Genomic DNA, 17,904 nt, shown 5'->3' on the forward strand with positions numbered 1-17,904 from the left:
ATAGGTATTAGAAAGGAAGTAGCTTTTTCTTGAGACTCTGGATGAATTGCCTAATATTGTAAGTGACAGGAAAAAAAAATCCTTGTGAGATTGCATAACTTAAACTTTACAAGAGGTGTTGATCTTAATTGGAATATACAGTTGTAGTCTTCAGTGCAGCTTCCCCCCACAGCACTTGTCACCTTGCCCATTCAAGCTTGTTTCTCATCCACACTCTTTTAGAAAGCGAATCGCCAAMTCTTTACTTTGTTCCATAATCTTCAGCAGGCTTGATACTAGAGTCCTTACCCCTCCTCTTCTCTGTGGAAGGCAGAGGTTTGTTTGGGATCTCAAGAAAAAAAAAAGGAAGAAAAAAGAGGAAATTGGTTTAAGATAAACTAAACTTCGGGAAGAATGTGAAGAAGGCTTGGTTTGGAGTCAAGAAACTGGACTGCATTCAGGAGGGCTGGGTTGGTTCTCACTTCAGCCACAAACTTGTTTTGTGTCCTCAAGCCTGTTATCTCATCTGTCTCCCAGCTTCTGTGTCTTTGGCAAGTATGAACAGTAATGATGCTTGGGCTCCGAACTTTGTCTATCTAAACCGTAAACCGAAAGGCCAGGGCTGTTTCTTCCTATGCCTGCGTTGACCACTTAGTACACCAAGAGCTGTTTTTTGATTCAGGTCTCCAGTGTGACTGCAGTGTGATCAACACAGAATAGCTCAGCTCTGAGAGCTACACAAGTCCTGTGCTTGGTCCAAGGGCTTCCAAGTCTAGAAACTGCTATCTTGGATAGGGCTGGAGGCCCATTTAGGCCAATAACTGAAAGGAGCCATCCTCCGTCCCCAACATCAGAGCTTACGCTGATCTCTCTTAGTGAGAGGCTGGTTTTAATCCTGAAACATGTGGGTTTTTATCCCTTCCAAAAATGTTGTTAATTATAGCTACTCTGGATAATCTTGTTAAACATGTAATTATCCAGTCCCTTTTAAAACCTCATTAATTTCTTGGCTTCAGTGGCATCATGAAGCAAGGACTTCCACAATTTAATAAGTGCTCTCTGATTTTATTTTGATTTTAACACTCCTTAATTTTATGGAAGACCAAGGGACATGTTGTAAAACAAGGCAAGATGGTCTAAGGGAAATCTAATGCATTTATTATATTGAATATTTGTCTTGTTAAAGATTAACAATCCCTATTTTTTGGTCATTTTCATTACCTTTTTATGAACCAGCAAGCTGGTTGATGTCCTATTGCTTGTAGTTGATAACAGCTTGCTAATTCTCGTGTCTGCAGCTGCAGAGATCTTCTTTGAGCTATCTACAGTGACTCCCATGACACTGTTGAGAAGGGCATCCCATTTGTTTAGAGCCTGGAATATATCTTCATTTAATTTTATCTTCATTTAATTATATTCTACCAGGATCAAACATTCAGCTAGCTTGATCTCAGCAATGTGGATGTCTCTAGCCCTGACCTCCCTAAATATCTTCTTCCCAGCTGTGAGTTTTGCCCTTTCACTATTTGCTTCTCCTCATAGGCTGCATGAGCATATTGGCTATCATGGAAAGTGCTGCAGGTGATAAAGAGGGCAAGAGTGCTTCTTAGAGAGGGAAGGAACTTCCTTGTTTCTTTGAGCTTCTCGGTGATGCCTCTTGTTTACTCATTACCTCTGCAGAGTGATMCTGTGGAAGTATCTAAGCTATTCCTGAAGGGGCTGAGGCAGTAGTGCCAAATAACCCCAGCACTCCAGTGGGGCTGTTTATCCTGCTTCTCAGGAAGATGGATAACGATACAATAACGATATTTCTCCATCCAAGAATTACTCCGTATGGGTGCTATGCCAGCCTTCACATATCTGCGCTAGTTCATTTAGAGTTTGTACTGAATTGTGCCTTGTAGTCATATCCTGAGTCTTCCTATTTCCTCTTCACTGAAAAACCATGTTTAATCATCTCAGGCCAAACCACCRAACTCTGCCTGTGAGTTCCCCTCTCTTTTGCATTTGGCTTATATGCCTGACAGCCTTTTGAAGTCAAGATGTGAAACTGTATTTCCATATTTGCCAAGAGAGTCTTGTTCTGAAATCACTTGATGTTTGCTCAGGTGCAGTACCTTGGGAAGTGAAATAATCTTTGGCCCTTTGCAGCACAATATCTATTGTATACAGGATTTAATGAGTTGCCTTCCTGTTATCCTGTTTCAGAACTGTGTTTGTCTGTATTTATTTTATTCTTTTTTTCATTTTCTCTGGATCTCGGAATGCTTCTGTCCCTATGTGTTTCCAGTAATAATACCTAGGTCATTTTTTGTAATGAATGACTCTTCGCCTAGGAGATTTTACTATGAAAATGAATGTCATTCATTACTATCAACACTACAAAAGCACTGAAAGCTGTCTTTGATGGGACATCCGTCTATAATTTATGTTATAGCATGTAGACATTTAACCCAAGCTTTAGCACATTTTAGATCTATTAATGATAAAATTCTTCCTTAAAATCTATTACCCGGCTTTAAGTTAATTCAGAATGCTTATTTTCAGTGTTTCAGRTGTATATTGTATATTTTAGAATACTATTTGATTTCCAGAATGCCTCTATCTTCTTAGTTTTGCGCCTACCAAAATCTATTCATTCTTTCCTATAACTACCACTGCAAGCTCTTTGTAATTGTCTCATCTTTGATGTGTTCAGCTATTTCAGCAGGGTTTCCTCCTGAAGCTGCTCAGTGAAGTGCTGCATAGAGTRCTGACTTCTGAAAGCTGTTTTCCTTTTCTACCTGGGCTTGCAGTCAGCAGCCCTCCCTCCTCGTGCACTCCTCGTGCACATGTGGAATAGTCTTCCCCTTTGGCTTTTAGTGGTCCTGTGTGRGCTGCCTTTGAACAGCACATGCATCTCGTGCAAACTGACCCTAAAGAAGACMGTTACCTTGATAAAAGGCAGCCCTGTTCCTCTAGAGCTCAGACSCATGTGTCTCTCTAGTTGAATGACATGTGAGAATCGTTGCTGTGGAAATACAAGGAATTGTGGAAATACAATTAAATTTGTATCTRTTTTATGGATGAAAATGCCAGTAGACTCCAATCTTCATGTGCTGAGACTTTTGTTAGATTTGTGGAGTTCTTCACTTGATTTCAGAATTAGAAATTCATCAAATGATCACCTAAGTGTGACTTAGTATTGACTGTAGATAAAACCTACTGTCATTTATATGCCATTAAAGGTTTGCCCTTCCTTTGATGCTGAAAGGTGTAGCACTGAAATTTATTTTCCAGCTTTTATCCCCACAGCTGAGTCTGTCTAGAGAATATTCTGGTATTTTGATTATTTTTTCAATATGCATTTTAAGATATATATATATATATATAGGTATTTTGATTATTTTTTCAATATGCATTTTAAGATATATATATATATATAATGGAAGGCATGTAGTGAATTCTTCATAGTTCTGTAACCATCTCATTTCTAAAAATAATGTTTAGTAGCCTTTTTTGGGAGCAAAAAATGCTTATTCTGAGCAAGCTTAGGAACTCCATCATGTTATAACAGGATCTGTCAACAATTGGATGCACCAGAGTAGGCATTATGAAGGAAACTAAATTAGAAGATGTGATAGTAGAGAGAGGGTGTATTTCTATAATTCAGCTGTCTCTAAGGTCATTGAATCAAATAGCCTGTCTCAGATGATTCCTGCCCAACAGTTCAATATAAGCATTATGGTTAAAAAAAAAWAARAAAAAATWAWAAAAAAAAAGTCCAGAAATTTGATCATAATACCTGGCTTGAATGGTCTTGTAAAAAATGTCTAATAAATCCTTGCAGTGCAATGCTATCACAGGTATTGAGTAATAATCTGATCTCTATTTTGAAGGTAGAGAAACAGTTACAGGAAGAGATTTCGTAATTTTCTGCCAAAGAGAAAATCATCATTTTACTGTTACAGTATCAGCACAAGGCCACAAATATGTGCCTTGGGGCATGCAAACTGCAGGACAGCATGAAGACAGCCAAGCCAACTTTAAATAAACTAGTGTGGGTACCAGAAGTCTGTGCTGAGCTCTARGATGCTGCATCTGGAGGGACTGATGTGGATCTTGTTTAAAAGTATCTGAAGGAGGTCAGACTATGCAGTCTGCATTGCAGCTTGCCCGCTGTCGTCTTCTGAGAGCGTGCACACCTCTCTCCTCTGCAAGCCAAAGGAGGCACCTTCAAGCTAAGCTAATTCTTGAAAACGCTTCTCTAATATCACCAGCAATAAGTAACATGGTCTGCTGTGATCACACAGCTCTGCAGCCCTACTGAAACTGCCATCTGTCATGTGGGGAACTGATGGCTGTTTTGGGAAGGCTGCTATGGATGAAGCCAGAACAGGAGTAGACTTGAACAAGTGACTTATTAGTGGAGTGAGTTCTGCAGTCCTAGGGGGAATTCATAGCAACAAGTGTGTATTTGAGTCAGGGAACTCYCTCGCTGCTCCTTGGTAGGTTGTGYCAGGCTCTCCTTCACTGCGCCACTTTGCAGAGTGTAACCACACGTCATCCAGGTCTCCTGGGATCATGGCAGTGTCAGCACCAGAGACGTAGTACTTTGCCATTTCTGCTGTCTTAGATATTGTTGCCCCACAATCTCTTGTGTTGCGTTGCTGATACCTGCAGTCTAGACACTTTGAAAACACAAAATGTCATCTAAATATCACATTGGATAATGTGCCTCATCACTGCATCTCTTTATAACTGTTAAAAAGCCCACATAGTACGAAGATAATTTGATAAATTGAGCTGACAAAGCAGGATCAGTTTAACTTTGTTAAAAATTCTTGAAGCAAAATGTTTTTTAAAGAAGCCAGCTGAGTTCACATAACTGTATCTTTTTCTCAGGCTTGGTTTTCGTTGTCCTGCTCCTCTCTGTTTGTTTCCTGGTTCTGACTGGGAGGAAATGTCAAAATACTGCAAAAGAGGCTATTTGTACAGCATTTATGAGCCAAGTGGAAGGAGGAAGCACCTGAACTCTCATGACCACTTTTTCTGTGAGTTTAGCAGTACGGACCTGAGTGGTCCCAATAATTAATGCAATGCCCTGGCAAGCACTGGAATTGGGTCTTTGAATTTTTGAAGAGTTGCATTCATTTCTTTTCTAGGATTGTGAAGTCAATAAACAAACAAGCTTGTGTTTTTGGATGTAGTAACATTGAGTGTAGGTACAAAACAAAGCACGTTCTGAAGCAAGAGTGAGATTTAGGTTGCAGTTAAGGCTTCCTGTTAGTAAATGTATCTGTGGAACTAGAGGATAACTTTGAGCAGCAGTGTTTATACTGTACCAGATGAAACTTTTAAAAGTTAGATGTTAATAAAGCAACCCCCAAAGTAGCTAATGGACATTCTGGCCCTGGCCACAATCGTAGCTGCCATGGCTGCCACAGAGGCCATGCTGTTTCCCTGCCTGTACTCTATCTCAATTTGGCAGTTTAGAGAAGCGTAGTGCAATAAATGCTCCTGGGACTCCTGAAGGATTGCTGAAAAACCTAGACTGCATTTAGTCTGTTTATAAAAAGGCCTGGGGCCCTGCTCGAGAGAGCAAAGGTCTTGGAAACACATGTTTATGACTTCACAAATGCGCTGTGCTCCTTGAATGGAGAAGTTTATTTGATTTAATCAGCATCCACAGGGATCCTGTAATTGCATAATAAGTAATTTATCATGGAAGTAAGAGTATTTTTCTAATACTAGCCTATGTAGTAGGGGTTTGTAGTTTTAGACTAATCCATGTAGTAAAAAGAGCTTTGCAGAACAGTCTGACTGCAGCAGTGGTGTTCTGTGATGAGCATGTGCTTGCATGGCTATTTMATCAGCAAAATGTGCTGAAACAACAGGCACATTATCACCATGTTGGATGTAAAAGCTGTTCACTGTTTGCCTGCCATCAGTAATTTGGAGTCCTCAATGTGCAAAACTAGAAAGCTGTCCTGGATAATGCAGTTGACTGGTGGTGAAACTGAGATTGGAGAAATCCAGAGTTTGTCTCTCTGATATTCACTGGAGCGTGGCCTTTCAGCTGCTGAGCTTCATCTGGGATAAGGAATTGCAAATGGATATGTTTGTATAAAAAATGTCAAACCTGTAGTTGCTTAGTTCTCATAGTCCTTTTGCTGAAATGGCTATTGACTAGTGTGTGAATAACACCATTGGGAGGTAGAGGGTATAAGTCTAAGGATAAGCTGCTTTCCTTGAAAGCACTTACAGATGGGGAAGAGAGAGCTGCAGAAGCTAACCCATCTCTTCCAGGGAGTGTGCAAGTGCAAAGCCCCTGTCACTGAAACCAGAGAGTTTCTGCACAGCCACATCATTCATAATTCAGGCGATGCTGAAAAATTGTAAAAACAGTATGCATCCGTTCCGGAAAATTTTCCAGGACTGCAGATTATGGTTGTTGTTGATGATGAGAAGGTTTTCCTGTTTGCTAGCTTCTCTTTAACTCAGGAGAGTAGTTCAAGACCCCCAACTAGAAACAGAGAGAGTCTTGTAGTTTTAGAAGGAAAAGGTGGGGAATAATTTCCGTATTTCCTGAGGTTCAGATGCTGTGGTTTTCTTTACAACAGCTGATGATCTCAGAAAAAACAGAAGTAGGTTATTTGTGTTTCCTGTTAAGTGTTTGTGAGATCATAACATTATTTTTAGAACCTGGAATTCGTATTTTGGTATCTAAATAAAAGTGGAAGTAATTTCATATACGGAAAAGTTAACTCCTTTTGTAACTCCTTAACTTACAGTATTTTAGCTGTGCATAACATGTGGAAGCTTAGATTGACAGAAATTTTGGATCATCTTCTCAGTGGTATCGTGGTCCAGTGAAACACTTCTCCCAGCACTTCTTCCTATCCAGATTGTCACACAGATGTCAGTACCAGGTTATTAATACTGAACTGTTAAGAAAAACTGTAGCCTAAAAATCTTTAAGATCAGTGAGGGAAGATTGATTAGCTTTGTCAAGTTAAAACATAATGATCCTGGTTATGGTGGCATGAAGATCCAAAGACCCATTTTTCTTTTGTTCTTGAAGTGCTTGTGCGTCTTCCCCTAATTTATACCTAACAGTATAAACTGTTTTAGTTTTGTTGTGTTTTCGCTAAAGATGATTTTCTGCTTCCATATGGATAACATCATTGCATTTTCTTTTGTGACTCTTCAGATTTATATTTCCTGTTCCTACATATGCATAGTTAAATACTATCTTGGCAATTTATATAGAGCTCCTGGTCACCCTAGGCTAGGACAAATGTATATATCCTGTCTTCATGTTTATTATAGATTCATGATATTCATACAGATATGTGGTCTGACAATCTTCCCTATAATACCTTGCTTATTTTAAAACTATTCCTTTCAAGTTTTTGTAAATAATTCTACATTTTAATGCATATCGTCTTCAGAAAATTGAAAGCAGTAGCTGAAGAAACAAGAGTCTCCTTTGCGCTGGTTCACAGACCACATTGGGGTACTGTGTCAGGTAGCACTCACTGATTCTCTTTGGGTCTGTTGGAGGTTTCTCCATTAACTGTTCATATTAAATTAAAGGTGTAGATCAYGAGATCCTATTCAAGAGGGGCAGGATTGGGCCCAAGAGGACTAGGTGAGGAGTAGGTTTGTCTAGTAATTACAGCACGGGCAGGAGCTATCAATACTTTTGCCCTTTGTGTGGCTTTCTCACTGATACAGCTGTGGTAGAAGCAAGAACATACATAAAGTATCATTTAGCTTAGTCTCAGCATTGTTTCTGAATATTTAAGTAAATAGACAAGGGCTCGGAAATGAGCTGCAATGACGAACAGACAGAATTCCTCTTTGTGTCGTGTGCCGCAAAACGTAGTGGCTGAGTGTTTGCACTACAGTCTCTTCTCCATTGTTTTGCATCAGGAACTAATAATTCATTTGTTGAGAGCTCTGTAAGTACACGGTGACAATAACAAAGCTATTGAAATGGTAGAATATACTCCACTTATATAGTTATTGAAATAGTTGGATATATCCAAGAGAAAGGTAGATGTCCCAGATCAACCCTACTGTATTTAATACACATTTCATCGTCTGTAAAATAGATACKCCTGAGAATGGGCAGGCCTCTTCTGGGCTTTCATAGATAATGTTAATGCTCCAAAGTGAGAGGAGAAAGTTGGCACCAAGCTTAGAGGTGATATGAAGGAGCTCACTGGGAGTTTTGTTTCCTTTGGGAATCCACATAATAAATAGTAATGAAGAGTTTGATTAAGGAGGTTAATAGTTTGGCCATTTCTACTGCAGTCTTATCTGTGAGTGTGGATTTTTTTCACTGCTAGAAGTCACCAATAAATATAAAATTGCTATTCTAATGAAAAAATGACAATAGTCTCTGTCTTTCATGCACACAGATGCTGCTTGGCCAGAATGTTAGCTAATGCAAGTTTCTATTAGTGCCAAAGAAGTGTGTTACATAGAGTGAGAACCTGGCTCTAAACCTTTACTTTTTTWAAAAAAATGTGCCCCTCCATGTCTGTGGATGACTAATTTTTTCCATAAATTGTATCTCTGTGTGGGCCTCCTGCTAATCCTGGTGATTCTCACCGTGGACTGATCRTTTCGTTTGCATCACTCAATAGCTGTGTATATCTTCAAGTCTCCAAGACTATTGTGAAGGCCACTGCCAAATCCTAATAAAGTGCTTGACTGTGAGGGGCCTTTTCCTATTTCCTTCTTTTCCTTTTTGCACCGCGTAGTTCTTAGCCACTAGGCCTCCTTTTCCCTGTTAAACTGTTGCGGATCATTCAAGCTTTCAATGCTTCTCTCTTGCTCACTTGTTCTCCTGTTCTCTCCCCGAGCCAGCCTTACAATTTCTCAACCTTTCCTTGAGCCTCTGCTGTGTATATTTTTTCTTTCTCAACCCGCCCATCAGTCACCCACGAGCTATCTGCCCATATATTTCAACCGCAATTCCCTTGTCTCAGATCACGTCTCAGAAAGAGGTCATGGGAAGGGTTTGAAGAGTGAGGTTCATTGAGGGACTTCAACCAAGAAGGCACTACTGGTTGGAGTCTGAAGCTTATTCCTGAAGCTGTTAATCCGAAGAGAAGTTTATCAAATTATAGACAGCAAGATGGAAAGAATGCTGAGCAAACAAAACTTCATATAGAAATGAAAATACAGCCTGTTAAAGAAACCTGCTGTGCTGCATGTAGGAGATCTTTGTCAGAGACCATTCTTAGCACCCATTTCTTCCTGAGACAGATCGGAAGTGGGAGGCATCAATGCACAGCTCCAGTTCTAGGACATCTTTCATAACTTCCTTATTATTTACATATCGTCACAGGTACAAGAAGGTTTCACTGTTATCAGTGGTGTTTAGTTTCAAATCCCTTTCTCTCTCTCTCTCTGTCCCACTCACTCACTCTCTTGCAATCTCTTGTTTGTTTTATTGTTTTCCCTTTTAGGCTGTGAGAGAAAAGTTAGAGCCAGACGATGCATTGATGTATGAAGAAGACTTGGATGATGAAGACTATGGTGAAGCAGAATTTGAGGAAACCACAAAATTAAAAYTGCTGCGTAGAATCGCCTCCCTAGCATCCAAACTGAAGGAGTTCATTGGCAACATAATAGCCACCACTGGAAAAGTTATTGTTACAGTTTTACTTGGTTCAACAGGTTGGTGCTTTTGAAAAATTTCCTCCAGAGCCCATTAGATTATGCTTTTAACAAATGAGTTTTCAGCACTTTGGCACCTGTGGGAATAACAATGGAAATTTTTAAGGGAAAAGAAATTGCTGCTGATTTTATTTAAATTAACTTTTTGGCAGGCACTAGAATATTCTGAGTTGCTTAATTTTTTTGTACTAATACTGTATGGCCCGATCATTCTGTACATGATTTTCACAGTTACTGTTATAATCAAATGATAAATGCTTACATGTTATAAGTGACTATGCTGTGAATTCATAGATTGGATTCAGCCACTTCCAAGTATAAAAAGGAACTATGTTCGCATTGCCTTAAAAAAAAATAGAAAAGATTAACAGATAAGCTGTGTAGTGTGTAACAGAAATGATAAGCAGACTTCATGTTGGCTTTTGCTGTGACTTTAATGTTGTTTGGTAAAAGTATCTGTCTTGATATGATATGACCAACCTCATAAGACATTCGATTTAGTTATACGTAGTATTCAGCTATAGATAAARTGGAATTATGCAAATGACTGTAGATTGTACGGAATGAATTTTAAAATGGATTATTGAATTGTAAATTAGCAGTTATCTGTCTACTGGGATAGTTGAATGGAGTCTTTACATATAAAGTGTAAGTATATATACAACTGTACACTTTTTTAAAGTACATAAAGTATAAAACAATAGTGCGAAAAATTGTTGATGTTGAATGATGAAAACAGATCTGGTATGGCTCTCTTAGGAAGGTAAGCTTATCTGATTGACTTACCTATAGCCTAATTCAAAGTCATAAATCTAAGAAGGAAAAAAAAAAAGATTATGTGGATCCCCACGGGGAACAGACATGATGGAAGAGGGAAACAGTGGTTTCGTGCTTCTATCCCGCGTGAAGCCCCCATCCTTCGAGGCCGTCCCTTGGCCTTCGCCTTCCCCTCCCGGCGTGGGAGCGCGCCGGGCTGCTGTGCGTCACGGGCGCCTTGCAGGGCTGCCGGAGGAGCCCGCGCGAAGCCACCCCAGCGCCCGCAGACCGGCCCGGAAAGAAGGCGGCTTTTAGATATGCGTTCAGTCCTCCAAAAAAAAACCCCTTCTACCCGGCCAGGCGGCCCTGCCTTGTCCTGGTAGCTCTTCAGGTGTTTTTTGGGCTACCCACAAAGTGTCAGACCTCCTTCACCAGTTGGCCGTTTTCTCCAGCGGGGTCCTCTGCTGCGTGCGCAAGGGGAGAAGCGGCACACGCGCGTGAGACTGCAGGGTCCTCGCCGTATGTAAAGCACAAAAAAGGGATCTCCCTCTCATCTAGTCTCGCAGCTAATACCAATCTTAAGTGCTAATAGTAATCAGGACAAATTGGATTAAATTGTTTAATAAACTTCTTGCCAGACTTAATTAATAACATATTTTCCAGACTTTTCCAAGTACCTTCTGTGTTTGTTTTCACAGGTATGATGGTGCCATCRTTGACCTCAGCTGTGTATTTCTTTGTATTTTTGGGGCTGTGCACATGGTGGTCCTGTTGCCAAGTGTTTGATCCGCTGATATTCAGCTGTCTGTGTGTATTAATGGCTATATTCAGTGCAGGACACTTGATTGGACTTTATCTGTACCAGCTACAGTTCTTTCAGGAAGTTGTTCCTCCAAAAGATTTCTATGCCAGGTGAGAGATGTTTCTTTCCTTTTTAATTGTGGGCATCTGTTATCACATGTTGATGCAAGCGCTCTTCCCCAAAATCATTTGCCATGTTTTTATGCATAACTTCGAAAAAARAATTGTGTTTGGTCTTCAGAGTGAAAAACACATTACGGACTAAATGGGTTTGGGTGATAGAGTGGGGAAAGTCCTGTCTGGACTGTTAGATACAGAGACTTGGGGGAGAGTTAGCAGGGGAGGAAGATGATTTTTGTTTTGGTCTGGAGATCCTCAGATTTGGCTAAGCCAGGCCGGGAGATAAAGGAAATCAGTGTAAACGCTGATGTGAAGGCGGTGTATTCATGCGCATTTTCGGTAGAGGAGAATAAATCTGTGAGGCCTAATGTAATGACGCTGATTGATACAAAACGTATGTGCGCGCCATCCCCGTGTGCTGGGACTGGTGGCTGCTGTGSTATTTCTTCCACTGTGCGTTATACAAGGCTTCCAGGGCAGTGACTCCCTGTGGTCACGCAGAACGCGCGGCTCGGATGCTCATACCCACAGCTGCATCACTTAGTTCACAAAGCAGCAGCTCTGCTTACTCCTGCAGTAAATATTGATTCAACGTGATTTCACTGACCCTTTCACTTTTTGTATTCTTTTGTATCTTCACCTGAAATAAGCTAAAATAATGGAGATCTGTTATTGCATACCATTTTTTTTCTGATCGATTATGATTGCAAACTGCTTTTTGGTATATATTTTAGTGCCACTGTATTTCATTAGGTTAAATTAAATCTGAAGCTTAACTTTGTTTCTAGTAGGCCCATTGTTTCTCTTAAGTATTATAGGTTAAAAGCGAAAGGATATTAGATGTATTGGGGTGAATCAATGAATGTTTTATATTTCAATGTACGTCATTAAAAGGAGTAACAAACGAGCTATTTAGATACAATAGTTGGCACTTGAATACTTTCTTTGACATTTTATTTAGTACACATTAATAGATGTGTGTTTTGTGATGTTGGATTTGATGAGGCTGATTTTGGAAGCATAATGATACACAGAAAATCAGAAAAGGTCCACCTAGTTTAGGGTTTTTTCTGCCACCTAGAGACCAGTATGGGAGAATGAATGAATTCTATCTAGTTCTTAGTAGCTAAAATAGTCATAAGCTGCGTAAAAACTTTATACTATTTTATCCCTGTGCATTAAGAAAAGAAGCAGAAAAAGTCTTCAATACATTCAAATATTTGAATATGAGGATATCACCTCACAAAGTTCTGTCACCAGACAGCAGTAAAAATTTCTCAATACTCTTCAAATGCATCATTTCTAAAATCCCTATTATTTTTGTTATTCATTTCAATTAATTTAATTTTCAGATAATCTAGTCTCAAACTGGTTTATGCATTTTTTTTGTAAAAAGTGTACTTCTACATTTTACCATAAAATTTCATTCAATGCAAATGTACCACTTTAACTTAGTTACTGTTTTGTGGAATAAAAGACCTGATTGCAAGACCAATATCTTTACCTCACTGTAGAAATAAAAAACACCTTCAGAGTTTGGATAAAAAAAAGTCTCGGAGCTGGGCTTTAGAACATTTGCTTACCTTGCCTTGTAAGCAAAAATCGTGTAATCTTACTGCAGACTTTCTCTTGAACTGGTACTGTACTCTCTTTTTTACACATGACATGATGTGAGAAGCTGACATTCTAAATTACATAGGAAATCATATTTGGACATACAAAACTGATGATGATTCAACAGAAGATACGGTAGAAGTATCTTACTTGTTTCTTTAATCACATTTCTTTCTTCAGTGCATTTACTTTGATTTGCTTTTGGGAGGTGTGTTTAAAGAGCATCCAGACAGGTGTTACTGCTGCTTGGAGATACAAATCTGAGTGTGAGGAAAAGCCACAAATACAATTTTTAATGAGCGGAGTAGGAATAGTATATAAGCAGTGGCTGGAGGAGGAAAATGAAAGACAGATGTACTGGAATGGTGCAGAAAAATATGTTTGTATTTCCCATCCTAGGAGAAATGTGATACCTTGTTATTTTATGTACCTTCTTGGTTTGAGGCAGAGTTAAATAATGTAGAGTTCCCATTAATGCTAGTGGGTGGTTTGCATATGTAAACTACACACTGAAGAAAGAGCCTGATGTGCAGTATTCTTCTCTGCTCTTCTCATCCAGAAAATGCTATTTAATGTCTCTTTGCAGGAGGAGAACAGCAGATCATTCTTGTACTTATTCAGTTATATGAACTCTCCCTTGTTTTGTTCTGATAAACTCACTGTATGAAAAAAGAAATGCAGCAGGTATTTGTGATAGCATGTGTTAGCTTTAGTACCGTTAGACACTGACCTTTAGCCATGTATGGAGGGAGAGGAAACATAGGGAAAAAGGGCTTTTATTTCTCTGTAAAGTTTTGAGGGCTCGATCCCAGGTTCAACTCCTTGCTTTGTGCAGATGCAAGGGCAAATGTGAAAATTGCTCCTGCTGGGCTAATGAAAGATAATATTTCTCTCTGAGGAGCATAAGACTGGTATTTTAAAAAGCTGCTAACATTGATTTTTCTGGGTTTGAGACTCCCAAGTTCACAAGAAATGTGCAAGTTGTTTCTGGTCAGAATAACATGTGTTGTCTTTGGATAGTAGTGCATGTCAGCTTGCCAGTATATCAATTGATTTCATACTAGATGGAGCTAAGCTATACCCAAGGAAGCAGGAAAGTTCTCAAGTTAACAATATTTTCAGCTAAGGTCCCCTTCATCCTCATGCTGCTCCTTCCTTTTGAGAACCTTTCAGCTCAAAATTCAGTGCTTGTGATTGTAAAAACCGACTGAACAGTGTTGCCAGAGGAAAGCAATTTTCTTCAAAAGGGATAGTCTGAAATAAAAACAGGAAAAATATATCCCCTCTGGTAGACTGTGTTTTGCTCTGAATCCTTTTGGGAAGCTGCAAGCGAAATACTCCCCCCAAAACAGGATATTGGAAAAACGTAGCCCTCTGTACTTGCCATATTGCTATTAACTACCATAAAGGCGCTGATCTTCTGCAAAGCTTCGAATCTACTGTTGTACCTTTCTGGTTCTGTGATGTGCACGGAAAGGTGGCACAAACACTAACTAACACACACTCAAATGCAATCCAAAGCACGCTGGGATCTGAAGGCTAAAAAAACCAAAAAGGTGTAGGTGCTGAAAAGTTTGAATATAGCCAAAGTGTCGGTGTATACCCGCTAGCAGCAGAGCTTGTACGAAGCTGCATTTGCCGCTTAAAGCTTTTCCGCCTCTAGGCCAGCCGTTAGTGGAGAGGTGAGCAACCTCGTGCAAGGCAGTGCTCCGGCTGCTTTGAAAATAGTGGTCCCAATGGCAGCAGGAAGGCCGGTGTTAATATATCCCTTTTGATATAAGGTTGGATATATCCTTTGCTTTGGACTTACCTGTTTGCATAAGTTGTCGCTGGATAAACGCTAAGTGATCTCTGTCGCAAAAAATGTGCACGCTTGCTTTGTCACTTCCTTTAAAATGTTAACTGTGTTGACTTGCTGCCCTATTGCGAAACCGGTGATTTGTAGAGATGGGAAAACAACAGGAAGACGTATCTATCGAAAGCAAAATTCTGAAAATATCTTATTTCTGCCATAAAATTCTTTTCACCTGATTTAATAAAAACAAGTCAATGAGCTAAAATGAATGTAGAAATTATGTACACAGTATCACAGCCTGAAAAAATATGCAAAAATACGTTTGCCATTTGTGCAGATTTCTGCCTCCTTCCTGATGTTGTTTATTTCGGCAAAAGGATGTAATTTGGGCAAAGATAAGGCCTTGCCAACATGAAGAAATAGGATCAGTGCTGTGGTATGAAGTTTATCCTGAATTAGTAAAGGTTTTTCTGTCCAAGACCGTGCTTAGAAGCTTATTCATTTTAAAACATAGTGATTAGATGTAAATTAAAACCTATGTGCACTCTTAGAGTTTTAGATCGGTCTTATATTGCCTGTAGTTTCCAGGGAAGTAACATTTGAAATAGTTTAGATATGAATATGTTCATGCAGGGGAAGACGTCGCCCCTATAAAGTGAGGCAGACTTAGGAGCCCAGGGAGAGCCAGCTGCTCAATAGCGATATGTTTACTCACGTCTTCTTTAAGTAATGGGAATTTGGAATTACACAACTGATTGTTTTGTTGGAGCCTGAGTGAGGAAGTCAAATCTAAAGTTGTCTTTTCAACATGAAAGAAATTCTCATCTGAAAAATGGCTATAAATCACTTTAAGGAGGGGCCTTTTAAAACAAGTTTTACTGTGTAGTAATAAATATGCTCAAACAACTTTTATCTTGATGGATTTTTTTTACTTCAGTCCTTCTTATACTTAGAGTCAGAATAACTAGTTTGTTTTCTGATTTATCTGAGACGGGTCCAGTTCAAAATCCTCCTTTTGAAGTTCCCCGAAAGCTGTGATCTAGATTCAGAATGTGTAGTCCAAATCCTCTATGTATCCAGGGTAATAAATGAATAAATGCACGTCTAATAAAAACAGTGCTGTTGAGTATATGCGTAAGCACAGTCTCAACGCATTCGTAGAGTTGTCAGATCAGGGTGGGAGATCCAGGTGTAATTTTCTTTTCTTTTCTTTTCTAAATTGGCACCAACTGTGCCAATAAAATCTCAGCAGGAAAGCAGATGTTGCCAGTCAAAGAAGCAAGGTGCAGCTGATCAGTCACCTTGTTGGAAGTACCTTACATCTCTGCGGGCAAGGCACTGGTCTCCTACTGGATTTGTAGCTATGTTGGAGCCAAGAGCTAGGAAATAGTGTCTCACTTGAGTCGTACCCACTATTAGTCCTTGTTGCAAGCCATTTTTGACATCTATCTCAAAGGTGGTTCACCTGTGAGCAGTAGAATATTCTTCCTCCCATATGAATTTCCAAGGTTTTTGGAGCTGCCCTGAACTCAGTGTCTGGTGAGACAGAGTATCTGAAGTTCATTTGTGTGTCCTATATTGAGCTGCCTATGGCTGGAGCAGATTTCTTGCCTTCTGCCTGACTTTTACCACTGTGGTACTAAGGTACCCAGTGGCGGGGCAGAGGTGACTGGGTACCTGCCCCGTAAGGACAATGTCCCACCCTTGTTCCCTTTCCATCATCCTCTGTCAGCAAAGGAGCCAAGCGTGCTCCGAACCAGGCCGTACTGTATACTTGGTGTCTCAAAAGGTTGAAGCAATCTTTCCCACTTGTGTGTGCTTTTGTTTAGTGTCAGATGGGTGGATTTCCTAGCCTTTCCTCTAGTAGGGGCATTTGTAGCATCACTCCTCTCTATGTGATGGCTGCTTTTTTTTTTCAAAAAAAAAAAAAAAAAAAGAGTCACATATTCATATTTTTGAGACATCATCAGTTATTTGTTGTCAGATCTAATTGAAGCTCTCCAGATTTCATTAGGAAAGGGTCAGATATAAAAGCCCTTGCTGTCAGGCAGCACCGCTGCACAAGCTTTGTTTCTGAAAACCAGGCTAAAATCTCATGAGCAGCCTTGACAGATACCAGGGTAGGCAGTCAGGGCTGTTCATTAAAACAAAATAGAGAAATGCAAAGAGATAAAGACAGATTAAAAAAACCCTCAAACCAAGAACAAGAAACCTTGGAAGGATACAGACCCATAGCTTGGGAACAATCTTGCAGCATGTATCTTCTGTCTGATTTGTTCCTTAGTAGGAAGGATCTGGAAATGATTATTTCAATTTGTAGTAAGATGTATCTGAAACATATATAAGATATACTTAAAAAGAAAAAAATATTGAAAATTTGTCAATATTGCTGTTGTCCACTTAACATAGCTACTGTCGAGAGAGTTTCTAGAAAAATTCAAACAGAAATTTGGGATGTCCTCTCAGGAGCCTGTTTGGAGTTGCTTATTTTTTATTTAAGCTAGATTTCTAGTTAATGTCATTTCTTCTTGATAGAAAGACCATATAACCTAGTTTCAGTAAGTAGTAGTGACTAAAGTCTTTGTTTGAAATAAAGTTTATCATTTTTGCATAGGAAGTCATGGCCTGGATATCTGAATTAAGGTTTTTATTTACTGTGACAGTGAGAAATTGAGATGTTTTGGAGAGTGGAGTTACATTCTTCATATTGATCCAGAATGCTAGGGCTAAAGTGGCAGGAATTAATTTTACCAGAGTCTCAGCAAGATAGAGATGCTCTTTGTGACCTGGAGCATTTCCATGAGTTGGGAGAGAAGTCACAGTCAGTTGTTGATGGAGGCAGAAAGGGAATATTAAGAAAAAAAAGTGCTGCTTTTAAAACAGTTGAGGCTAAATGCTCAAACTGAATATTATGTCTTCATTATGCCTGTCTTGTCCCTCATCCACTCACCCTCCCAAGAAAACCCCAGAGCATGAAAAAAAGCAGAAAAGAGGAACTCTGTCTAGCATCCAGCCACCTCTGAGGAATCGTGTCTGTTGGCTCCCATATTGTTATTCGTCGTCATAACACTTCAATTCTCCATCTCTCATGGAGAAAATTTTCACAAGGCTTTCATGGGAAATCTTGAGAATTGAGTCATTCTGCTTCAGTCGATAAAAAAAAC

General features: G+C 39.5%; 1 protein-coding gene across 1 annotated transcript in view; it reads left to right on the forward strand.

The window, feature by feature from the left end:
* The window catches only part of PIEZO2 (piezo type mechanosensitive ion channel component 2), a 253,796-nt gene that overhangs the window by 122,227 nt on the left and 113,665 nt on the right, over window positions 1-17,904 (forward strand). Inside the window, exons 7-8 of the mRNA XM_085322513.1 lie at window positions 9,444-9,654; window positions 11,109-11,322. Coding sequence (XP_085178639.1) covers window positions 9,444-9,654; window positions 11,109-11,322 — 425 coding nt within the window. The remainder of the gene's footprint in view (window positions 1-9,443; window positions 9,655-11,108; window positions 11,323-17,904) is intronic.

This window comes from Rhea americana, unplaced genomic scaffold (genome assembly GCF_003343005.1).
Source record: "Rhea americana isolate MKP2758 unplaced genomic scaffold, rheAme1 scaffold_78, whole genome shotgun sequence".
In the NCBI taxonomy this organism is placed as follows: domain Eukaryota; kingdom Metazoa; phylum Chordata; class Aves; order Rheiformes; family Rheidae; genus Rhea; species Rhea americana.